The following is a 26,127-nucleotide window of genomic DNA, read 5'->3' on the forward strand; positions in this document are numbered from 1 at the left end:
CTATGAGCTTCAAATAAAAATTGTTCATTCATTAACGTTGTAGCCCTTTCAACCCTTTTTAATTTGGTCATAAATTTGACATCATTTGGATCTTGCATGAGGGAGTTATGGATTTTAGAAGTTGAGGAAAATTGCTTGTTCAATGGTAATGACCCAAAATGACCTATAATGTTTTCTCTTGGCACATGCACTTGCAAGTAGAATTTGACATTTATCAAAGAATAAAAGTTGGAGAATAGATCTTTAAATTTATCATGAAACTTAAATGGCCTTCATATCATAAAAATTGAGCAAGTTATGGTTCTTGGAAGTTGAGGTCCTAACTAGGGCACATACAAAATGACCTATAATCTTTCACCATAATAAATAACCTTACAAGCAAAATTAGCTCTTGATACCAACATGAAAGTTATTTGGAATGTCATAAAGAGTAATTTTTCTCTTGGTATCATTTTCATATGACAAAAATTGTAGGAGATAGGGTCTAGGGAACCCTAGATTTGACCAGTTGACTTTCTCTGGTCAACCTCCTTGAACCAACTTGCAAACTTAAGGTTCCTTTGATATTTGGGGCTCATGGATAATAATATATACATAAGATGATGTGTAATGAAGTATACATTGATATATTTGACCAAATGATGAAGAAATTTGTTGAGGAAGTCACACAAGATACCTAGATGAATTAGGGCTTCAAAGGCAAACAAGCTTCAAACTCTTGATGAATTCTTGATCAAAATGATAAATAAAGAACACGGGGATCCATATATGATGCTTAAAACCATTGTGAACCTTTCCTTGATTGATCTCTTGCATTGAGGGTCTCAAACCCTATATATGAACTTGGTGGGGCACAAATGGACACACACACATACAAAGCCACACATAGACATACTTTTGGTATTTTGGTTAGTAAACAAAAGAAAATAAAGTATGGTACAATCAAAAGTGATTGGTAATCTCTTCCAATACAAACCTAATGAATGATGGATAAGGAGGATACCAAGGTGTGATTCCAAAGTCAATGCAAATGATGGGATAACATGAGGGATCTTAGGGTCAAAATTGGGGTCTTACAAATGTCAAACTTGTTTAAAACTCATGATTCAACAAATATGTCCTGAAATCTTTTCGAGTTTAATCCCTTAAGTAAAATGAAACTTGTTTTTATTTACTAAATTTCATAGTAAATAGCATGCTGACTTATTCACGGCATAAAGGTATTTCACTTTGACTTCCTAGAATTCTCCATTAACACATTATTCCCTTGATTTGCTCAATGAGGTATACTTTGAGAATCTGGACCAAGGTCCCTTGTTCATCTCCTTATCCCAATTTTCACGGTTTTTGTTATCTCCTTGTTTTATGGCTGTCTTACTATTCTCACTGTCTTCACCCAACAATTTCTCTTTGCAATTGATGTAAGGTTGAGATCGAGCAAGTAGATTGCTCATCTATGTGGTTCCTCTAATCCTAATGTCTCTCTTAAGCCTTTATAAAAAATCTAACATTTCAGTTTGTCATTAGTTCCTCCCTCTTTTATAATTTTATAGCTTCCTCAGTGAATATATTAATGTACTACATTAACATCTCTTTTTTCTTTGTTGAAAGCCATTGAGCTCGAACACTGTACTCCCTTAAACTCGTTGCCCAACGTTCTCCAGGAAGCGATATGACAAAAGTACGAAGTGATACAATGATAGTAAGAATCAATATAATGCCAAGATGAAACATTATAGTGGAGATATTAAGCGATACAACAAATATACAATACATAAGATATACATAAATATCGACAAAGAAATGACAAGATGAAAGATAATACATCAGAGAGGCAATACAAAAACAACTAAAAAGAAAATGCAAGATGAAGGAGATCACATCAGAGAAACAATAAGACGAATATACAACAACAAAAATAGAAAAATGAAGGAGAAATTAAAGAGACATAAAAAAAACTAGTACATTTGATATTCTAATTTAGGTTTATTTAAATTTCTAATCTCAACCGTTGATAATTAAATTACCACTTGTCATGCATAGAACTCCTCTAGACCAATCACCACTCCATTTCTTTCTAACCAAACACACCCTAATACGTCACTTCATCGGCGTCCAGCCAACAAAACAAGCAACACACGATTTTCTGAATTTCCGACAGTTGACTTAAAGTTGGTTGAAATGTGGAGCCTTGGATTCATTGATTTGATTAGGGTTTCTATTTTGTTGGCTTTTGCGACTGTGATCTCTTCTCTGGAACCCCATCTGGGATCAACCCGCGTCGTTTTTCAGGTTTTCTAGATCAGAATTACCGTTTTTATCTTTTTACTTATATAATTCTTTGAATTTGTAGTAAAAGATCAAAGCTTGAACTGAGTTTAATCCATTTCGATTGCTTCCATGGTTATTGCTGTGAATGTATTTATCTGTACTCTGTTGTGTCTTTGAGTGATTAGAAAGCTCAAACAGTGGGCCCCATTTTGTTGATTTAGAAGATTTCAGTTAGTTAAGTTCTGGGTATGAGTGAAAAATTTGAATCAAGTAATTTAGTCAGTGAAAAATCCTGTCTTTCTATGGAACTTTTGCTCGCTTTGTAGAATAGCTAACTTGTTTCTTTAAATTGATATCAAGTTTTTATTGTGTTGGCACACTTTGGATATGTAGCTTAATTAAATACTTATCACATTAGCAGTTATCATATAAGTTCTCATGAATAAACAGTTCTATAACAAGAGCTATAAGCTGTTTCCATAGATTATCATCCATAAGCTAACCTGTATAGTTTATGAAAATAAGTTAAAAAAAAACTTATAGGCACGTCATAAGCTATTTTCATAAGTCCTGTGTTTATGTTAGTAGATATTCTAATAGCAAATCAAAACAGACAGTTTGTTTGATTTTCCATGGTGTATAATCAGGTTCTTGTGTTTGTGAATGCAGACAAATTACGGAGACATTGAATTTGGTTTCTATCCAACTGTTGCACCCAAAACTGTTGACCACATTTTTAAGCTTGTGAGACTTGGCGGCTATAACACCAATCACTTCTTTCGGGTATTGTTCTTTTGAAAACAATTACAAAGCAAGTGAGCGTTGATTATTGTTGAAGTTATTAAGTGTAACTGTAGTATTGATGTTGCAGTGCAAGTGAATGGTTTTGGTTAATTCAATGCTCAGGTGGATAAGGGTTTTGTAGCCCAAGTAGCTGATGTTGCAAATGGAAGATCTGCCCCCATGAATGAGGAACAAAGAAGAGTAGCTGAAAAGAACGTTGTTGGTGAATTTAGTGATGTCAAGCATGTTCGAGGCATTCTTTCCATGGGAAGGTTAGGTCTTTTATGATGACGGTTCATGGTTGGAAGCTTATTTCTTTTCAAATTATTGGTTTCATGTCGTTCTTTCTCGTTCGTTTGTCATTAAGTTGCAAATATTTGGTTCTATGATTGAATGTAAAATCAACATATTTTCAGCTACTAGTTGCTTAATTTTGACGTGAATGTGATGTACTTGCTTTATTGCATCGAGTCATTTTCAATAAACTGCTGAGAGTTTGTTTGAGCTTCACATTGACTCACCTTTAATGCCATTACACGTAGTTTTCATAAACAATTTTCACGGTTTGTTCAATTGTTGGAAGACCTAATGAATGCATTTGTTTTGACAGGCATGACGATCCAGATAGTGGCGGATCCTCTTTTTCAATGTTACTTGGAGATTCTCCTCATCTTGATGGGAAGGTTAGGTAACTATAACCTCGAAACATAATTGTAAAGATTCACTTTCGTGATGTTTTCAATTGATATGTTGGTGTAAGCCCTTTTTCAGTATGCAATATTTGGAAAAGTTACAAAAGGCGACGATACATTGGCGAAGCTTGAGCAACTACCTACTCGTAAAGAGGGAATATTTGTAATGGTATCTTCGAAAATCTTATCCTTCTTGTGCATTGCTCTTTTTTCCCCTTCATTTAATTTTCCATCATTGATCAAATAAATTTACATCTCTTTCAAGTTAGTAGATGATAGGTTTTACATGCTTTGATTGCTTTACTTTGAGGTGAAGCTCGGGGAAGAGATCGAGAGACTTATGGTTATGGCAAAAATGAATTGATCTGTTGGCTAAATTGTATCTTAGTTTAGCTGGCTTTCTAGTACAACAAATGTGCACATTCTTAATTATCTTTTGATATTTTGTTTTAAATTAAGCTTTTAGTGTTAAGTTCAAAACCACACTACGCGTTTTTTCCTCAGTACTTAGATCATATTGTTTTACCTTTTCCAGCCAACGGAGCGCATCACCATCCTCTCATCATATTACTATGGTAAGAATCTTCCAATCACAAGTCTTTTACTTTTCTTTTTTTGTATTTATGGAAAACTAAAATAGTTATCTTTGTTACTTTAATGTTGAACTAAACATTTAATCCATATAGTTTCACCTGTTTTGAAATTTTCTGCCTAATGGTTTTTTTCTTTGGGTATTAGCAAATCTAAGCACATTTCCACTATTTACTGAATCGCTAAACTTTTGAAAATTCAAGCACTACCTCATTTAAGAAATCACTTGTGAAACCCAACCACTCGAATATGGTCTGTCAAATGGTTCTAAACACTATATCTCGCAATATTCCTCCAAAATTGTGACCCTGCCCTTAGATTCCACCCTCTCCAAATTATGGGCAGTCTGTCGTTAAGTAGTCTCCACATAAATTATTCCATAACTTTTAAGGGAACAATTTTACTCAATATAGCTGAACCGATTGTGATTAAGTCACCACCAACATTAACTTTCATGCTATGCATAGCCGGTCTCAAGTCCGGATAAAAAGAGAATTGTGTTAGACAGTCGACGACTAACGTAAAATTTTGTTGAATCTCTATGGCATAGATCAAATACGTAATAATGTGAATACTAGGTCGTTATCTATAAGCAACACACTGTATGACTCGAGTACAATGTCAAATGAGTATGGGTCCCTGTATCGCTGCGTAGATGTGGTGAAAAATAAGTAAGGGTATCCACAACAAGTCTGGGTAAAGAAGTTAGTTCACGAGAATAAAATTTATTTTGGAACCTAGAATTTAGACACACTTATTGGAAAATATATGGAAATAGTGAACATTATGGTTTGGAGGAAGATCAATTTTATGTGCCTTCAAGAGACTAAGTGGACAGGTGAAAAAGTGAAAGAATTAAAGAACTCAGGATTTAAGCTTTGGTACAACGACAAAGTTAGATTGAGAAACAAGTGAGAATTATTGTAGACAAGGAGTGGAAAAAGGATATTGTAGATGTAAAAAGAGTAAGAGATTAGATCAAAGCCCTTAAGTTTGTAGTGGAACAAGACACCTTTAATGTTATTAGTGCTTACGCACATAGGTTTGGTTTGCACAATGCCTTAAAGTAAAATTTTGGGAGGATTTAAAGGCTTATTTCAAGAAATACCCCAAAGAGAGAAGATTTTTCTAGGAGGAGATCTAAATGGACATGTAGGGAGGTAAATGTAGAGGGTAAATTTAGTCTAGATTTTTCGTCGGCTTTGATCTTACTATAGTTAATACATGATTTAGAAAAAAAATTAGCATCTTATCACATATATATAAGAGTGGGGTGACATCTTCTCAGACAGATTTATTTTTTATTAGAAAATTAGATAGAAAGATATGCTTGGATTGTGAATTTATATTTGGAAAGAACTTGACTATCCAACATAAAATATTTATTGTGGATGTAAGAGTCAAGAAGAGAGAGTGATCAGAAGAAGTCACACGGAATCTCAAAGAATCAAGTGGTGTCATTTGAAGAATGAAAAATAAGTTTTCAATACAAGATCTTGAAGGGGTCTCAGACACACAAGAAAGTGGAAATGATATGTGGTACAAGATGACACAAAGAGATTAGAAAAGTGGCTAAAGAGACGTTATGGGAATAAAAAAGTTTTGAACCTAGAGGAAAAAAATCGTGGTGGTGGAACGAAAATGTTCAGAGTAAAATTGAATAAAAAAAATGGTGGAAAATACACTTAGGAGATTTGAGTTTGTAGATTTTGTTGTAAGGAGAATAAATCATACAAAGAGGAGACTAGTTCCTTGTTATTCAATGGGTTTTGAATCTTGAATTTTCTAAAGCCTATTATTAATAGATATGATCTCCCAATCATTGCCAACCATTTCCAAGTACAACTAAGTTCCTATCACACGACCCTTGGGAACTCCTTTAAAGCAGTGGGAGACAAACTCTCACAAATAGATGGAAACAATGTCTCTACTGTTCAAAATGAGCTCAGTAGAACCATTATTTCACTTACATATCTAAACTAACTTGAGCATTAGAGTTAGAGTGTTGTTGCATATACCCAGACCTTTTTGGTTTTGCCGTTCATGATAGATAGATGAAATACTAACATGATTTCTAACATTCTGACGTATAGCGATTGAAAAACATAATATCGAGGTTGCTTGTTTTTGTTTAGTGATCGTTCTTTTAATTTTTATCAAAACTCTAATAGTTGTGTGTTGGATAGTTTCTGTTTTTGAATATTGTTGACTGCATTTATTGTCAGATACGGAGATAGAAAATTGTGAGCAAGACAGATCGATTTTGAAGCTCAGGTTAGCTGCATCGGCTGTTGAAGTTGAAAGACAGGTAATAAACGGTTACCCTTAATTGACGAGGCTTCATGTTTTTTGTATCGGTTAACACATTCGATTTCACTGGTGACTTTGCAGAGAATGAAATGCTTCCCCTAATAGAAGCGAGCTGGGAATGGAATGGAATGGAGTTGGAATGAAAGTGTTTGAGTCAGTCAAGAGCAAAAATTGTTGACGCCTTACTTTTGTTTTTTGATTTTTTTCCCGGAGTTTTGTGTAATGTATTGGATTTTTTAAAAAAATTGGTATAAAAGTATATCATTTATTTTTGATGTAATTATATCATTTAACTTTTACTTAATATGGATTTTACTTAATCAACAATGTAAACATGTAATTAAACATATAAATAATTGTTTCGTTCCTTCTCTAGCTTATCCACTCGAGGTCGACGGCAAGCGGCAGTTTGACACTCGAGTATTAGTTTTTAAAATGCCGAGATCTAAAAATAAAAAATTTAAAATAGAGGTTAAAATTATGTTTAAGCTTAAATCTTTAATCTCAATGATTGATAATTAAATTTCCACTTCTCATTCATCTAAAAGGATAAAGGGAAAAGATCAAACTTTTTATATGTACTAGTATGTAATTGAATCATAAAAGATAATATGATTTCAATGTTTGGATTTTGAAGTGAAATGAATCATAAATCCATTCTATTTTATTCCATCCTTCATTTTTTATTTATTTCATTCAATTTAAAATATATAGTAAAATAAAATATTATTAATAAAATATTCCAACAATTATCCAAACAAAGATAGACTCACTTCATCAGCGTCCAGGCAACACAATTTTTTATTTTCAGATTTCTGAATTTCCGACCGTTGGCGAAGTGTGTTGAAATGTGGAGCCTTGAGATTAGGGTTTGTATTTTGCTGGCTTTTGCGTTTGTTATTTCTTCTCTCGAACCCAAACTCGGATCAACCCGCGTCGTCTTTCAGGTTTTCTACATCAAAATTTCTACACTTTTTGTTTGTTACTTATGATTCTTTGAATTTGTAGTAAAAGTTCAAAGCTTGAACAAGGTTTAATCCATTTCGATTGCTGCCATGGTTATTGATGTGAATGTATTTATCTGTACTCTGTTATGTCTTTGAGTGCTGTTGATTGAGAAGATCTCAGTTAGTTAAGTTCACTCAGTGAAAATCCCGTCTTGCTTGGATATACAGCTTAATTAAGTACTTATGGCATTAGCTCTTATCATTTAAGTGCTTATGCATAAACAGTATATATAACAAAAGCTATAAGCTGTTTCAATGAATTATCATCCATAAGCTATAACCTGTATAGCTTAGGTAAATAAGTTAAAAAAACTTATGGAGAAAAGATAAACTATTTTCATAAGTCCCGTGCTTATAGTAGTAGATAAGCTCAAATAAGCGAATCAAAACAGAAACAGACCGTTTTCCATGGTGTATAATCAGGTTCTTGTGTTTGTAAATGCAGACAAATTACGGAGACATTGAATTTGGTTTCTATCCAACTGTTGCACCCAAAACGGTTGACCACATTTTTAAGCTTGTGAGACTTGGAGGCTATAACACCAATCACTTCTTTCGGGTATTGCTCTTTTGGAAACAATTACAAAGCAAGTGAGCGTTGAGTAATTATGAAGTTGTTGGCTGTAACCGTAGTATTGCTGTTGCAGTGCAAGTGAATGGTTTTGGTTAATTCAATGCTCAGGTGGATAAGGGGTTTGTAGCCCAAGTAGATGATATTACAAATGGAAGATCTGCTCCCATGAATGAGGAACAAAGAAGAGTAGCTGAAAAGACTGTTGTTGGTGAATTTAGTGATGTCAAACATGTTCGCGGCATTCTTTCCATGGGAAGGTTAGGTCTCTTATGATGGAAATTCTTGGTTTTAAGCTTATTTCCTTTCAAATTCTTGGTTTCATGTCGTTTTTTCTCTTTTGTTTGTAATTCAGTTGCATGTATGGTTTTCCAATTCGTTTTTTCTCTTTTGTTTGTAATTCTGTACTAGAGTTAGCTTCGGTTCAAGTATTTAATTCTATGCTTGATTGTAAAATAAAATCAACATATTTTCAGCTACTAGTTGCTCAATTTTGATGTGAATGTTATGTTCTGGCTTTATTGCATCAAGTCATTTTTAATAAACTGCTGAGAGTTTGTTTGAGCTTCACACTGACTCACTTTTAATACTATAATACGTCTGCTCACACATACACAAACACACATAAGCTGTTTTTGCTCTAGTTTTCTGAAGTCGTTTTCACCTTTGGTTTGATCAATTGTTGGAAGACCAAATGAATGCAATTTTTTCTTACAGGTTTGACGACCCTGATAGTGGTGGATCCTCTTTTTCAATGTTACTTGGAAATTCTCCTCATCTTGATGGGAAGGTGAGGTAACTATAACCTCGAAACATAATTGTGAAGATTTGTGATGTTTTCAATTGATAAGTTGCTGTAAGTCCTTTTTCAGTATGCAATATTTGGAAAAGTTACAAAAGGCGACGATACTTTGACAAAGCTTGAGCAGCTACCTACTCGTAAAGAGGGAATATTTGTAATGGTATTTTCAAAAATCTTATCCTTCTTGTTTATTGGTCAAATAACTTCACATTTCTTTAAAGTTCATAGATGATATGTTTTTATGTGCTTAGATTGTTTTACTTTGAGGTGAAACTTGGGGCAGATGAAAATGGAGATAGGGTTGGCTGGAAATCCTCAAAACTTGAATGCATATATGTGTTTTTGTGTGTGTTAGAAAAAGTTCTACTCCATCTAGTCTCAAATATAAGCAACAAAATCCAACTCTGGTGATCCAAATTATAAGCAAGTCTTAACTCTTTGTATTATTTATTGATTTCTTTCCAATAATACCCTTAAACTATTTTTGAATTTAATATTCACATAACCTTTTATTCTCTTAAGATAAGTTCCAATGAAGGGTAGTTTGGACAATGCAACTAGTTTTTGTTTATATCAAGAAACATTAATGATATTAACTAGTTTTCTTAAAGGGTGCGTGTCAGTTATTTATTTTTGTTTATATTCAGAGTGGTGTGGTGGAGTATATAAGTAAATGTAACTGAAATTGATCCTGGTTTATGTAAGATTATTTCATAAAACTATAAACAGATGACAGTTAATGTTTGTTTGTCTGAGCCGGAGGGAGTAACTTTAAATCGATATATGAGTAATTATAAACCCTTGAAACTTTACTGTTACATTTTGACAAGAGCATGAAGGGGCATCTCACTTCTGTCTCTTTAGTTGTTATCTGTTTCATGGATTAATCTATTGACTAAATTGTATCTTCTTAGTTTAGCTGGCTTTCTAATACAACATATGTGCACATCCTTATCTTTTGATATATTTTTTTTAATTAAGCTTTTAGTGTTAAGTTCAAAATCACACTACATATTTTGTGTTTTTTTCCTCCATACTTATATCATATTGTTTTACCTTTCCAGCCAAAGGAGCGCATCACCATCCTCTCATCATATTACTATGGTAAGAATCTTTCAATCACAAGTCTTTTACTTTTTTGCTTCGTTTATGGAAAAACAAAAATAGTTATATTTGTTGCTTTTATGTTGAATTAATCCCTAGAGTTTCATATGTTTTGAAATTTTCTGTCTGATAGTTATTTTATTTGGGTATTAGCAAATCTTAGCACAGAGAAATTAATCCCTAATAGTTCACTCTAAAGAAGGGACTACCATAGAAATTTACTCTAAGCCCTGATACCAATGGGGACATGGGATTGCCATGTCTAAGTCCTATACCCATGGGATTGCCATGGAATTTTAACGTCTAAGTTCTGTTAGTTTGACACAAAGTTGTTGTTAAGCTAATACATTCCATCATTCAATCCCTCAATTTTTATTTTTGGAAAATTCATTCTTCTTTAGGATCAAGTCCAAATAATCCTACTCTACCGGGGCCTACCGGGGCAAGGTTGTTTTAACTTTAAAAAAATGGATTTTTTCTTTGTATATTGGGCCCGTTTGTTTTGATTTTTTTTAAAAATGATTTTTATAGTGTTACATATTTTAGTGTAAAAAAATTTTACAAAGAAACTTTTCATATAAGCTTCAAATGAAAATTTGGTTTGAATAGTTATTCTTAAAATGTTATTTTAGATATTTCATCATTTTATCGAAACTTTTTTTGGATATCAAATTTTCAAAAAATCACTTAATTTTGAAGCTATTTCAAATAGCTTTTCATAAAAATCATTTTTAAGATACAACTTTTCAAAAAATTTGTGATTTTGATTATGTTTTGATCTTCAATAATGTATATTTATGTTATAAAATGAATAATTCAATCTTTTAATTTATAAAAAACAAATTTAGAAAAATTTATAATATTTTGAAAAACATTTTTTAAGAATCCATTTTCAAAAATACAAAGAAAAAATTCATTTTTTTAAAGTTAAAACAAACTGGCCCATTATAATTTTTTTTTAAATTTGTTTTTTATAAATTAAAAGATTAATTTTGATATATTATAACATAAACCTATATTATTGAAGATCAAAGTATATTTAAAATCACAATTTTTTCAAAAAGTTCTATTTTAAAAATGATTTTTATGAAATGCTATTTAAAATATTTACCAAACTCCATGTTTCTTCTTACACGCCTTTGTGAGTTTCTTTGTTTTAATTATTTTTTTGTGACTTTAATATTTTGATTGATTCATGAATGTTATAAAACCAATAATCCACTTTATTTTCAAAATAAAATCAAACTTATTTTCATAATTAAATTAGGATTATTTGCAATTTGAATCAAAATCTTTTTCGTAATTAAATTGGATTGAAAAAGAAAAATCGGGTGCAAACTCTTTTTATCTTCGAGTAGTCGGACACAAGACCTTGTTCAAATCGATTATTCGTCTTTCGCCAAAACTTAATAAAAAAAATTGAATTAAAAAAGGAAAATTGAGTGCACCCTTTTTATCCTCGAGTAGTCGAACACAAGGTGCACACCTTGTCTAAATCAATTACTCGTTTTCCACCAAATAATTTTTAATAAATAAATGGATTAAAAAAGAAAAATTGGATGCATATCCTTTTAGCCTCAAATATTTGAAAACTCGATGTACACCTCAAGTTGATTATTTGTCTTCCAAAAATAACTCCCACCAATCAAACCTATTTTTTTCGCCTTAGCGCGACCAAAAACTTTTCAAAAACGAAAGATGTTTTATTCATTCAGACGCAAAGCACAAACAACGCTTCATTCCTTCCATGTGCGGGTAAAAATAATGTTTTCCACTTGAATGCGTTCAAAACATAATCCAATGGGTTTCTAAATCATGTTTTATCCATTCTAAAATAAAATAATCATAATCATGCAGGATAATAAACCAATCCAAACACCACTACTATAGTCCCTCATAACTTTGAACTCCCCATTACTCATGCTGAAGAAGAGTGTAAGGATGGTTGTCTGCTGGAGCATGGGTCTAAAATGATTCAACCGCATCAAGAGTCAGTAGGAGTAATCAACTTAACAAAGCACGAGAAAAAGAAGTCAAGATCAGAGTATCTCTGGAAGAAAGTGTGGGAGAAAAGTTGGTCAAACTCTTGCAAGAATACGTGGATGTGTTTGCGTGGTCATACCAAGTTGGTCAAACTCTTGCAACAATATGTAGACACAAACATAGTCGAGCACAAGTTACCATTTAAACGCGAATGCACTCCGATAAAGCAAACGCTAAGAAGAACCAGACACGACATGTCACTCAAGATCAGAGAAGAGGTCAAGAAACAGTTCAATGTAGATTTCTTAGCTCTAGCAAAGTATCCACAGTGGGTTACTAACATTGTGTCAGTCCAAAAGAAAGATGGCAAAGTGCGGATGTGTGTCGATTACTGTGATTTGAACAAAGTGAGCCCAAATGATGATTTTCCTTTATCACATTGATGTATTGGTAGATAACACTGCTCAATTCTTGATCTTTTCTTTTATGGGTTGGTTCTTCGGTTACAACCATATCAAAATGGCGCCGGATGACATGGAGAAAACCACATTCATAACCCCATGGGGAGTTTTCTGTTACAAGGTGATGCCTTTCGATTTAAAGAATGTTGGGGCAACCGATTAAAGGGCGATGGTGACTCTCTTTCATGGCATGATATAGAAGTTTATGTTGATGACATGATTGCCAAATCTCAGACTAAGGAGGATCACATTGTCCACTTGCAAAAGTCGTTCGCATGCTTGAGAAATTTCAAACTACGGTTGAATCTTGCCAAGTCCACTTTTGGTGTCAAATTTGGAAAGTTGCTAGGTGATGCCTTTCTATTTAAAGAATGATGGGGCAACCTATCAAAGGACGATGGTGACTCTCTTTCATTACATGATACATAAAGAAATAGAAGTCTATGTCGACGACATGATTGCCAAATCTCAGATTGAGGATGATCACATCTTCCACTTGCAAAAGTTGTTCGCATGCTTGAGAAAGTTCAAACTACGGTTGAATTTTGCCAAATGCACTTTTGGTGTCAGATTTGGAAAGTTGTTAGGATTCATAGTTAGTCAATGAGGAATCAAAGTCGATTGGAACAAAGTAAAAGCAATATAAGAGATGCCCACTCCACGAATTAAAAAGGAGGCATGGGGTTTCCTAGGAAGATTGAACTATATCTTCAGGTTCATCTCTCACTTGACAGCCACGTGTGGGTGTATCTTCAAATTTCTTTGAAAGGATCAAGCAATTGAATGGAACGAAGACCGCCAATGGACATTTGAAAAGATCAAGCAGTACCTACATGAGCTGCCTATCTTAATACCGCCAATCCCAAACAAACCACTCATAATGTATTTAACTCTATTTGATGGATCGATGGGATGTGTGTAGGGCAACATGACGAGACCTAAAAAAAGGATATACTATCTACTATCTGAGTAAGAAGTTTATCGACTGTGAAACTAAATACCCGTTACTCGAAAAAACCTATTGCGCATTGGCATGGGTTGCCCGATGCCTAAGGCAGTACATACTGACTCATACAACTTGGTTAATATCAAAGATTTATTCAATCAAGTACATCTTTGAGAAACATGCTCTAACCGGAAGGATTTCCTGTTGACAAATGCTCTTATCCTAGTACGACATACTATATGTCACGCATAAAACTATTAAAGGAAGCATACTGGAAGATCACCTGGCTCATCAACCAGTTGAAGATTACCAGTAAATGTGATTTGATTTCCCACAAGAGGATATAATTGTTTTAGACGAGGATGAATGACCCGAACACAAAGAACTTTGGATTCTTGTATTCGACGATGCCTCAAATGCTTTAGGCCATGGGATCAGAGCCGTTCTGATGTCCCCAAATAACTTTCACATTCCATTCCCTTCACAACAAGGTTGTGTTTCGACTGCACCAATAACATAGCAGAATACGAAGCGTGCATCATGGACATCGAAGTTTGATATCCATTGACTTAAGAATCAAAATCCTGGAAATATATGGAAACTCAACACTAATCATCCATCAGGCAAAAGAAGAATGAGAAACCCGTCATCCTAAGTTGATTCCATATCGGGCTCATGTCTTGAGATATTCCATTTTGATGAAATTACTTTAAATCATATCCCTCAGATGGACAATAAATTGGCTGGACGTCTTGGCTAATCTATCCTTAATGTTCAAGGTGACTTGGGCCAATGAGGAACCAATTATAAGAATCAAACGTCTGGACAAACTTACATTTTGTCTGTCGGTGGAAGAATCTGATGGCAAACTCTGGTATCAAGACATCAAATGCTACCTTGAAAACCAGAGTTATCCACCATGTATCTCGAATTGGGATAAGAAAATCCTAAGAAGATTGACATCCAACTTTTTCTAAATGGTGATGTGGTCTACAAGAGAAATCACGATACAATGCTTTTCAGATGTGTGGATAGACATGAAGCTGACTTGCTCATCAAAGAAATCCACGAAGGATCTTTTGGTACTCACGTCAATAGACACGCTATGGCTAAGAAAATCCTAATGGCTAGTTATTATTGGTTAACAATGGAATCAAACTACTTCAGATATGTCAAGAAATGCCACAAATGTTAAAATCTATGCTGATTATTCAACGTCTCAACAATCACGCTAATAAAAAACTATTTTTATTTATTTTCCTTTTCATGTATATATTTTTAATAATAATAAGAAACTCAAATATTTTCCTTTTCATGCTGCGGGGTGCTTAATACCTTCCCGACGCATAATCGACTCTCGAACCTGAATTTGCTAGCGATGACCATATTTTTGTTCTTCAAGGATTTTATCGACGTTTTCCTTTAAAAATAAATTTCGGTGGCGACTTTATTGTCATTCGAGTGTTTATTCGCTTAGATATTTTTCACGCCGTGACACAACTCTTTCACAACATGCAACTAAAAATCTAATAAAAACAAAGTATCAAAACTAAAGACTAATAAAAACAATATTTTATCATAATCGACTCCCGAACTTGAATTTGGTTGCGAAGATCATATTTTTGTTTTTCAAGAATTTTATCGATGTTTTCCTTTAAAAATAAATTTCGGTGACGACTTCATTATCATTCGAGTGTTTATTCGCTTAGACATTTTCCGCGTCGCGACACAACTCTTTCCCAACATGCAATTAAAAACCCAATAAAAACAAAGTATCAAAACTAAAGATTAAAAACAAACAATATTTTACCGTAATGATGGAATGTCTTCACAACTCCAAACTCGACTTGTTAGCGAACATAATTGCATAGTAAAATTTTATAGTTAAATATCTAACCTTCTTAAATAACACCAAGCTTAACTTTCCAATTTTTTTTTTTACATGACCCACTTCCTTGATTCTGATTTTATTTTCTAAGGCTTCAATCAAGTAAATTTTATTTGCTTAATCAACATACAATTGATGTTCTATCATAGGCATGTAGTTCTAGGTAGTTAATCAAATTACAAGAAAAACACACACCATTAGAGGTCTTACCACTAGAGGTCTTTTTGGATTGTAAATGTGATTTTTTTTTATAGTAGACTAAAACTTGGAGTTAAGCATCTTTTACTAATTTCCTTGTTAAAACTACTAGTACCATTTTCATTTCACCAACTCAAGAATATTAGAGAACAATTTATTTCAGCCATTGATTTTTTTCTTTTTAAAAGTTATTTTTAAATTTAAAATGTTGTTAGTATAAAAAACAACTACAGACTTAAACATTTCCTATGAAAAGAGAATTAAAACTTCTATCGAACTCCAAATAGAATAGAAAGATTAAAAATTTAAAGTCAATAGCTTAAAATATGATTCAATAATTGCAAAATATATAATAGTAATAGGTTGACTTTAAATCACTTTAGGCACCAATAAATTTGTTTTTTTATGTGTACAAATGTAATAGTCAAGAGTGATATGAGAGGTTAAATTTGTTATAGATTTTTCGTCGGCTTTTGATCTTACTATGTTAATTAATACTTTAGAAAAATAGATGAGCATCTTATCACATTTAAGAGTGGGGTGACATATTTTTCAACTAGATTTATTTCTTATTAGGAAATCAGATAGAAAAATTTGTTTGAACTGTAAATTTATATTGGAGAGAGCTTGACTATCCAACATGGGAGCTCCACAAATCAAAAGATGACATTTAAAGCATGAAAAACAACAGCGTTTTCAACACAAGATCTTGGAGAGAATTTTAGACGAACATATGATTAAAAAAGTAGCTAAAGAGACATTTAGAGAATCAAAAGGTTTTGAACCTAGGGATAAAATATCATGGTGGTGGAGCGAAAACGTTCAAAGTAAAGAAGTTAGAGTAAAACAATGTTTTACATTATTGTATGTGTAAACATTCAGAAACTTTGGAAAAGTATAAGATAACTAAGAAAGAGACAAAAAAGGTGGTGAATGATGCAAGATCTCAAGCTTTTGACAGATTATGCCAATCTTTAGGAATCAAGGAGGGAGAAAAATCTATATATAAGCTTTGTTAAGGGAAGAAGAAGACATGCAAGAGATTTATATCTAATGAAGTGTGTTAAAGATGAACGTTATGATTAAAAAAGTAGCTAAAGAGACATTGAGAGAATCAAAAGCTTTTGAACCTAGGGATAAAATATCATGGTGGTGGAGCGAAAACGTTCAAAGTAAAGAAGTTAGAGTAAAACAATGTTTTACATAATTGTATGTGTAAACATTCAGAAACTTTGGAAAAGTATAAGATAACTAAGAAAGAGACCAAGAAGGTGGTGAATGATGCAAGATCTCAAGCTTTTGACAAATTATGCCAATCTTTAGGAATCAAGGAGGGAGAAAAATCTATATATAAGCTTTGTTAAGGGAAGAAGAAGACATACAAGAGATTTATATCTAATGAAGTGTGTTAAAGATGAAGAAGAAAGTTTTTGATTTAGGAGAAGGATATAAAGAATAGTTGGAAGATGCATTTCTATAATTTATTTAATGAAGAATATGATATTTCCCTGGACTCTAACAGGTTCAACATTAGTGAAGAAGATCGAAACTATAATTACTATCGTCAGATTTAGAAACACGATGTAAAATAAGCATTGAAAGGATGAGAAATAATAGTAAGACGGACAGTGGGTGGAGAGACGAATGATTTTTCCATAATAATAAGATTGCACCACTTTTTACATTTATTTTGGATGTACACACAAGAGCTAGCACTTAGATGTATGCCTTTTGCAAATGATATAATCCTACTTGGAGAGTAGAAGGAGGATTTAAATGAGAAGTTGGAGACTTGAAGATGATGCTTAGAAAGGTATGGCTTTCGCTGAAGCAGAAGAAAGACGAAGTATAAGGAATAGAGTTACATGATTTAAATATTATGAATCTATAATATAAAACTACGGAAGAGTATAGAAGGAGATGTAAACAATCGAGTTTAAGCTAAGTGGTTGAAATAGAGGAGGGCTTCAGAGGTTTATGTGACATAAAAATACCGCTCAATCTCTAGGAAAGGTTTTATCAGAGAACAGTAGTAGGATTTGCGATGTTGTACGAGACATAATGTTTAGTTAAAAACCAACATAGAGATGAAGATGTAGCACTGAATGTGTCCTTGTTAGCTGGAGATTTCGATCATTAGGTTGAAGTTCTTTGAAAATATTATGTTTTGGAGAATAATATAAAAATGGCTTTGTGAAGCTATTTATTAAATCATTTTCTTGGGAGAAAGGACCTTTTTGTCGAAGCTTTAAGACTTAGAAGATTTTAGGATTTCCACAAGTTCTCTTCGATATCGGCGTTTGGCAGATTCGAAGCTTCGAGCGGGAAAGATTTGAAATTCGAACGAGAAGTAGTTTCGTCAGGCGAACGCGTGGAAGCATCTGAGACACGCAGCGCTTGAAAACGTCGAACGTGACAATCATCTGTGTAGAGACCATTAGGGTCGAATTGTTATAAATAGGAGTCTTAGTTTTTAGATTTCGTGTGTTCAAACTGATATACAAAATTCACTAAAAATACTCAAAGTACCGGAGCGAGAGAAACGAGTCTTTGCTGAAAATGTATGTATGAAGAACACCATGATTACATTTCATGTTATCTTTTTAATGCAAGTTACTTAAATTAAACCATTTACTGTCTTTATTTCTATTTAAGCCTTCTGTCGAATTGTCTTTATCTTCAAAGTCTTTCATCATTACTTTTACCTTTACATTTACATTTCGTCAAACCTTTATTTCAACACCTTTTCAAACTTAAAACCTTTTACTTCAAGTTATTTATCTTTACTTTTGCCAATTACCTTTGTTATCTTTAAAAAAGCCTTTTTACAGAATTACTGCAATTTATCCTTTATCTTTAAAGTCATAATAAGCCTTTAGATTTCGTTTAGAGTTTATTGTCGAAACACCTTTTACTTTGTACCATTAACGCTAGATAAAGAACCCTAATTACCATTCATAAACCAGAAACAAACTTAATCATGAATCAAATCACCATAACACTAGTTCTTGAGACACATGTCTAGGATCAATCTAATCGATCCTGTAAGTTACCAAGATTAATAATATTAGAGGACTAATGGTTGTTTGTCAGAAATTACTGGTAAACAGTCCTAAGACTAGAAGAGATAAGATTATAAATAAAAATATTATAGTGTTGGGGTAACACCTATAATAAAAAAAGATGGTAAAAAATAAACTTAAGTGACTTATGCCTATAGATTCTATTATAAGGAAAGGAGATTCTATCCTAAGGAAAGGAGATCATACGAAGAGGTGAGTCTACTCCTTGTTATTCATATATGGATTTTGAATCTTGGATTTTCCAAAGCCTATTATTAATAGATATGTTCTCCCCATCATTGCCAACCATTTCCAAATACAACTAAGTTCATATCACTCGACCCTTGGGAACTCCTTTAAAGTAGTGGGAGACAAACTCTCACAAATAGATGTAAACAATGTCTCTACTGTTTAAAATGAGCTCAGTAGAACCATTTTCACTTATATACCTAAACTAACATTCCAACATTTGGCGATAGAAAAAAGTTATATCCAGGTTGCTTGTTTTTGTTTAGTGATCTGTCTTAGTTTTTATCTGTTTATTAGTTTATAATAGTTGTGTGTTGGATAGTTTCTGTTTCTGAATCTTGTTCACTGCATATATTGTTAGATACGGAGACAGAAAATTGTGAGCAAGATAAATCAATTTTGAAGCTCAGGTTAGCTGCATCGGCCGTTGAAGTTGAAAGACAGGTAATAAATGGTTACTCTTACTTGAAGAGACTTCATGTTTTTTGTATTGGTTAACACATTCGATTTCACTGGTGACTTTGCAGAAAATGAAATGCTTCCCCTAATAGAAGCACGTTGGGAATGGGGAGTTGGAATGAATGTTTATATTACTTATTTTTTTAAGGTTTCAGTTTTCTAATTTATCGTAATTTGACGTGCATGCCAATATTCTATTGTTTCTTTATTACTTTATTTTGTTATATTTAATAGGAGTTGCATTTTAGGTGATATATATATATATATATATATATATATATATATATATATATATATATATATATATATATATATATATATATATATATATATATATATATATATATATATATATATATATATATATATATATATATATATATATATATATATATATAACTAAATAATATTATTTATAAATTATTAAAATATATTAATTTATATACATGTAAATAAATAATATTATGTATATATTTGTAAAATACACAAGATATATATATAAATATATATTAATTTATATATATTAATTTATATTAATAAACACAATATATTTATATTAAAATAATACACAAGACAAATATTATAAAGTTTAATTAAAATGCATTATTAATTTGGGATTCTTTACCTATTATTCGGTCCCTGGTACGATCCGTACAAGGGAGGTCTAACTACTCGTCTAGACGGCTCACGTGGTGGTGGTGCTTCCCTATTCCCACCCATAGTCCTAACGCGTCCCCTTGCCCTTTGCCATTGTGGTTGGGTCGAAGTCCCTTCAATGCTGTAAGAAAGGCGGGTGCCCTCTGCGCCCTCAAAGCTTTGTCTCGGTGGGACAAACCGACTCCTGTTGGGTGCGCCATCGAAATGTGGTCTTTGGTAGTTGAAGGTTGAATCGGGTTGACTAAAGAATAATGTCTGTTGTGGTGTGTAGTAGTCTTGTTGGTAATCCTCTTGTATACCAGTGCCGGGGCTAAGTGGAGGAATGGAACAGCCCGGGACATCGTCGTGATGGAAGTGTTGGGATTGGTGTTGGTGGGGAGATTGAGTTTGTGGTAGGTGTTGGGACTGTTGATGGTGGTGGGAATGTTGAGGTTGGTGTTGGTAATCTTCATGATATTGGGGTTGAGTTTGTGGTATGTAGTGTTGATTTGGGTGGGGGGTGGACATGTGTTGTGGTGGTTGTTGGTAATACGGTGGTGGTGGTTGTTGTTGGTAATATTGTGGTGGTTGTTGTTGGGAATATTGTGGTGGTTGTTGTTGTTGGAGATATGGTTGTTGCATTCGGGGATCGTCCAAATAGAACGGGCCAGACACAATCATTTCTGGATTTGTATTTGCTCTATACCAATCCACATATTCCTTTGTCGGCTTCATTTCGTTGGGCGCCACCGGAAATTGTAGAACATAGTGGGCATGCTCTTTCCACATTTTACGGAACTCCTTTGCAAATGCCTTCCAATTTTGGACATACCACTGGTGGCTGACTTTTTTAAGATGCCAAAAGTTCCAAAGAAATGGGGGGGCTGGGATTTCTTGATGCATTCCAAATTGTAGTTTGACACAGTCACTTTGGTGCATCTCCACAGTCACTTTGGTGCATCTCCACAGTGGTGAACCGCATGATAGCCGTTTTTGCTGTCCAAACAGCTGCATCTTCGGGGTTGGGTTGATGTTCCAATCCAAAATATGGTCTCCAAATAAACTACAAAGAAAAAAATAAATATGTTATTTATTGAGAATGCTTGATATTAATAAATTAGTTAGAAGATGAATGATTTAGTGGTAATACATCTTGTGCTCGGAGACGATCCAAGAGTTGACGATAAAATATTATTTTATTTTTCGGGGTAAGACTGTAATCTAGTCCAGTTGCAATGAACCTAAACAAAAAGAGATAAATAATATTATTTACAAATATTTATAGAATAAATATACAAAATAAAATAACATCATAAATGTACCTAGTTGCGTAGGGGAAGGAGTAGACGTTAGGATTTTCGGGGGCTAGCCTCGGCAATCCCCACCACATGTTTGGAGCAAAAAAGCACATCCAGAAAATGTACGATTGTCATTTTGTGCATTTTTACACAAAGAGCTATATAGGAAAGCCAATACAGTAGAACCCCAACTATACGTGCTTATTCTATCTATGTCCTCGAGCAAACTCAAGTACATAAAGTTTATGCTATTTCCCGTGCCTTCGGGAAATAGCAAGTTCCCAAATAATAACATAATGTAAAACCTTATTTTTATTATTTTTTCTTGTCCGGACGAATCCTCAGTCAAAATTATAGCGTTGTGGTAGAATTGGAGGCTCGATAGTTTAATACCCAGGCCCCTTGCTTTCGCAGATCCCTCACCCTCGACTAGATCTACACCCAACATTTGAACACATAGTTCGTTGGGCTGTTGAACATTTCCAGTCACAGGCTTACCATCTATTCGAAGACCCAAAAGCATGTACACGTCCTCTAGTGTGACGGTACATTCACCAGTTGGTAGGTGAAAAGTGTGTGTCTCTGGTCTCCAACGTTCACACAAAGCAAGAATAGATTTCACATCAATTGTGGCATTTACCACATGCATAACATGACCGAACCCCGCACGCTCTATGTAAGGTACGCACCATGGGTGTGGATAAGCCATAGGGTGTGAACGTTGACGAAATTTCTTGGGATCCTTTAAAAACAAACAATATAAACAATCATTAGATTGGAGTTTTAAAAAATAAATTATAAACATACGAAAGAGGCAATGTTCAAGAAAAACTTACGAATGAGGCAATGTTCGCCCTAGTGCCTCTGTGTTCTTGGCCCATGGTAAGAAGAGACATGATTGCAATGTAGAACATAAGTTTGTTGATGTAAAGTTCGCCGGTGTTCTCTTAAAAAAAGTGTTAGTGGATGATGAAAATTTTCAAGAATGACCTGCTATTTATAACCGTATTCAAATAGTATGAATATGTAAAAAAATTGGACACGTGTAATGCATGCAAAAATTTGACACGTGTAACGCATGCAAAGTTGGCTGAGAATCTTGCAGGCTAGGTGGAGCTGCATGCATGTCTTCACATAAGACACGTCTATTGCATGCATCAGTAGGTCAGGATAAGACATGAACTCGCTACTCTAGGTGGCGAATACATTGAAGTCTTGTCTTGTCTGAGAATCTTGCAGGCTAGGTGGAGCTGCATGCATGTAATAATTTTGACACGTCTACTGCATGCATCAGTAGGTCAGGATAAGACATGAACTCGCCACTCTAGGTGGCGAATACATTGAAGTCTTGTCTTGTCTAAGAATCTTGCAGGCTAGGTGGAGCTGCATGCATGTAATAATTTTGACACGTCTACTGCATGCATCAATAAGTCAGGATAAGACATGAACTCGCCACTCTAGGTGGCGAATACATTGAAGTCTTGTCCTGTCTGAGAATCTTGCAGGCTAGGTGGAGCTGCATGCATGTAATAATTTTGACACGTCTATTGCATGCATCAGTAGGTCAGGATAAGACATGAACTCGCCACTCTAGGTGGCGAATACATTGAAGTCTTGTTTTGTCTGAGAATCTTGCAGGCTAGGTGGAGCTGCATGCATGTAATAATTTTGACACGTCTACTGCATGCATTAGTAGGTCAAGATAAGACATGAACTCGCCACTCTAGGTGGCGAATACATTGAAGTCTTGTCTTGTCTGAGAATCTTGCAGGCTAGGTGGAGCTGGATAGGCATGCGTGAGAATCTTGCAGGCTAGGTGGATATGACTTTGATGGATAGGCATGCGTGAGAATCTTGCAGGCTAGGTGGATAGGTTAACATGCATTGGTACAAGTTAGGTTGCACTTGTCTTGTCTAGGGGAAGGCTTGGTGGATGTGTTGCATGAAAAAATGTGACACGTCTAACGCATGCATCACAATTGAATCCCTATATGTAGGCATGCGTGAGTACAAGTATTCACACAAATTTTCACACATATCTTCACATATCATGGCATCTTCATCACAATACAAAATCAAAGCTCACGTGAATGGTGAGACTTATGAATGTGATATGTCTGACTTCCTATTTAGAAACACCGATTGCACTCGTTTTTGTCTAAATAGAGGAGCTGACTCTCTTATCTGAAAAAAAAGATTGAGTCCAAACTTAGACAACCTGTGTCCCAAATTTTTTATCAACAACCTTTTTTTCCTGAAAATAACTCAGTCAGGTTTTATAAGTCATTGATTCAAAATGACATGGAGGCACAAAACATGTTCCGTAACCATGACTATTCTGGTTATGATTATATAGTGTTGTACATTGTCTTGGAACAATTTTAACCAACTCACAATATTCAGTCACAGGTTATTGATCCTGTGGTTGATGACGAACAAGATGTTGAACACCCCGTTGAAGACGATGTGGTTGATGATACAGAAGACGTGGTTGATGACTTGGTGAACCGTGATTCCGAAGACGAAGACCAAGTACAAATACCTATAGAAAATTTACGGTTATAAATAGCAGGTCATTCTTGAAAATTTTCATCATCCACTAACACTTTTTTTTCCAGAGAACACCGTCGAACTTTTCATCAACAAACCTACGTTCTACATTGCAATCATGTCTCTTCTTACCATGGGCCAAGAACACAGAGGCACTAGGGCGAACATTGTCTCATTCGTAAGTTTTTCTTGAACATTGCCTCTTTCGTATGTTTATAATTTATCTTTTAAAACTCCAATCTAATGATTGTTTATATTGTTTGTTTTTAAAGGATCCCAAGAAATTTCGTCAACGTTCACACCCTATGGCTTATCCAGACCCATGGTGCGTACCTTACATAGAGCGTGCGGGGTTCGGTCATGTTATGCATGTGGTAAATGCCACAATTGATGTGAAATCTATTCTTGCTTTGTGTGAACGTTGGAGACCAGAGACACACACTTTTCACCTATCAACTGGTGAATGTACCGGCACACTAGAGGACGTGTACATGCTTTTGGATCTTCGAATAGATGGTAAGCCTGTGACTGGAAATGTTCAACAGCCCAACGAACTATGTGTTCAAATGTTGGGCATAGATCTAGTCGAGGGTGAGGGATCTGCGAAAGCAAGTCATGGTATTAAACTATCGAGCCTCCAATTCTACCACGACGCTATAATTTTGACTGAGGATTCGTCCGAACAAGAAAAAATAATAAAAACAAGGTTTTACATTATGTTATTATTTGGGAACTTGCTATTTCCCGAAGGCACGGGAAATAGCATAAACTTTATGTACTTGAGTTTGCTCGAGGACATAGATAGAATAAGCACGTATAGTTGGGGTTCAACTGTATTGGCTTTCCTATATAGCTCTTTGTGTAAAAATGCACAAAATGACCACGGTACATTTTCTGGATGTGCTTTTTTGCTCCAAACATGGGGTGGTAAAGATTGCCGAGGCTAGCCCCCGAAAATCCTAACGTCTACTCCTTCCCCTACGCAACTAGGTAAATTTATGATGTTATTTCATTTTGTATATTTATTCTATAAATATTTGTAAATAATATTATTTATCTTTTTTTGTTTAGGTTCATTGCAACTAGACTAGATTACAGTCTTACCCTGAAAAATAAAATAATATTTTATCGTCAACTCTTGGATCGTCTCCGAGCACAAGATGTATTACCACTAAATCATTCATCTTCTAACTAATTTATTAATATCAAACATTCTTAATAAATAACATATTTATTTTTTCTTTGCAATTTATTTGGAGACCATCTTTGGGATTGGAACATCAACCCAACCCCGAAGATGCAGCTGTTTGGACAGCAAAAACGGCTATCATGCGGTTCACCATTGTGGAGATGCACCAAAGTGACCTTGTCAAATTGCAATTTGGAATGCATCAAGAAATCCCAGGCCCCCCAATGTCTTTGGAACCTTGGCATCTTAAAAAAGTCAGCCACCAGTGGTATGTCCAAAATTGGAAGGCATTTGCAAAGGAGTTCCGTAAAATGTGGAAAGAGCGTGCCCACTATGTTCTACAATTTCCGGTGGCGCCCAACGAAATGAAGCCGACAAAGGAATATGTGGATTGGTATAGAGTAAATACAAATCCAAAAATGATTGTGTCTGACCCGTTCTATTTGGACGATCCCCGAATGCAACAACCATATCTCCAACAACAACAACCACCACAATATTCCTAACAACAACAACGACCACAATATTACCAACAACAACAACCACCACCATATTACCAACAACAACAACCACCACCGTATTACCAACAATAACCACCACCACTGTATTACCAACAACAACCACCACAACACATGTCCACCCCCGACCAAATCAACACTACATACCACAAACTCAACCCCAATATCATGAAGATTACCAACACCAACCTCAACATTCCCACCACCATCAACAGTCCCAACACCTACCACAAACTCAATCCCCCCACCAACACCAATCCCAACACTTCCATCACGACGATGTCCCGGGTTGTTCCATTCCCCCACTTAGCCCCGACACTGGTATACAAAAGGATTACCAACAAGACTACTACACACCACAACAAACATTGTTCTTTAGTCAACCCGATTCAACCCTCAACTACCAAAGGCCACATTTCGAGGGCGCACCCAACAGGAGTCAGTTTGTCCCACCGAGACAAAGCTTTGAGGGTGCAGAGGGCACCTGCCTTTCCTACAACATTGAAGGGACTTCGACCAAACCACAACGACAAAGGGCAAGGCGACGCGTTAGGACTAG

General features: G+C 34.5%; 2 protein-coding genes across 5 annotated transcripts in view; both read left to right on the forward strand.

Moving 5' to 3' along the window:
• Positions 1 to 1,977: 1,977 nt before the first annotated feature.
• Positions 1,978 to 19,603, forward strand: LOC127119543 (peptidyl-prolyl cis-trans isomerase CYP23). Of its 3 annotated transcripts, none has more exons than XM_051049789.1 (8): positions 1,978 to 2,292; positions 2,941 to 3,054; positions 3,178 to 3,326; positions 3,665 to 3,737; positions 3,826 to 3,915; positions 4,282 to 4,321; positions 6,563 to 6,645; positions 6,729 to 7,014. In XM_051049789.1, exons 1-8 carry the CDS (start codon positions 2,182 to 2,184, stop codon positions 6,747 to 6,749), a joined length of 681 nt encoding a protein of 226 aa, XP_050905746.1. In that variant the 5' UTR covers positions 1,978 to 2,181; the 3' UTR covers positions 6,750 to 7,014. The 3 variants fall into 3 exon arrangements, with proteins under 3 accessions (XP_050905746.1, XP_050905747.1, XP_050905748.1); XM_051049790.1 differs by lacking the exons at positions 2,941 to 3,054; positions 3,178 to 3,326; positions 3,665 to 3,737; ... (2 more) ...; positions 6,563 to 6,645; positions 6,729 to 7,014 and adding exons at positions 8,100 to 8,213; positions 8,337 to 8,485; positions 8,943 to 9,015; ... (2 more) ...; positions 19,280 to 19,362; positions 19,446 to 19,603 and having other exon boundaries at positions 2,024 to 2,292; XM_051049791.1 differs by lacking the exons at positions 1,978 to 2,292; positions 2,941 to 3,054; positions 3,178 to 3,326; ... (3 more) ...; positions 6,563 to 6,645; positions 6,729 to 7,014 and adding exons at positions 7,393 to 7,594; positions 8,100 to 8,213; positions 8,337 to 8,485; ... (3 more) ...; positions 19,280 to 19,362; positions 19,446 to 19,603.
• Positions 19,604 to 21,730: 2,127 nt separating this feature from the next.
• The window catches only part of LOC127119544 (protein MAIN-LIKE 2-like), a 4,488-nt gene continuing 91 nt past the window's right edge, over positions 21,731 to 26,127 (forward strand). Inside the window, exons 1-3 of one of the 2 annotated variants that reach the window (XR_007802868.1) lie at positions 21,733 to 23,843; positions 23,930 to 24,039; positions 24,134 to 26,127. The exon at positions 24,134 to 26,127 is cut by the window's right edge and continues 91 nt beyond it. Coding sequence is in view for 1 of the 2 variants with exons in the window: in XM_051049793.1 (XP_050905750.1) it covers positions 23,980 to 24,039; positions 24,134 to 24,808 (735 nt within the window). In the remaining variant the exon portion in view is untranslated. Of the gene's footprint in view, positions 24,040 to 24,133 lie in introns of both variants that reach the window. The other variant, XM_051049793.1, reaches the window with a different exon arrangement.

Source organism: Lathyrus oleraceus, chromosome 2 (assembly GCF_024323335.1).
Source record: "Lathyrus oleraceus cultivar Zhongwan6 chromosome 2, CAAS_Psat_ZW6_1.0, whole genome shotgun sequence".
Taxonomy (NCBI): domain Eukaryota; kingdom Viridiplantae; phylum Streptophyta; class Magnoliopsida; order Fabales; family Fabaceae; genus Lathyrus; species Lathyrus oleraceus.

What these genes read in the sequence shown, in the direction of transcription:
- LOC127119543 (XM_051049789.1), top strand. Translation starts at nt 2,182, where the DNA reads ATGTGGAGCCTTGGATTCATTGATTTGATTAGGGTTTCTATTTTGTTG. An exon ending in ACACCAATCACTTCTTTCGG is followed by an intron (nt 3,055 to 3,177) that starts GTATTGTTCTTT and finishes TTCAATGCTCAG; the next exon opens with GTGGATAAGGGTTTTGTAGC. An exon ending in GGCATTCTTTCCATGGGAAG is followed by an intron (nt 3,327 to 3,664) that starts GTTAGGTCTTTT and finishes TTGTTTTGACAG; the next exon opens with GCATGACGATCCAGATAGTG.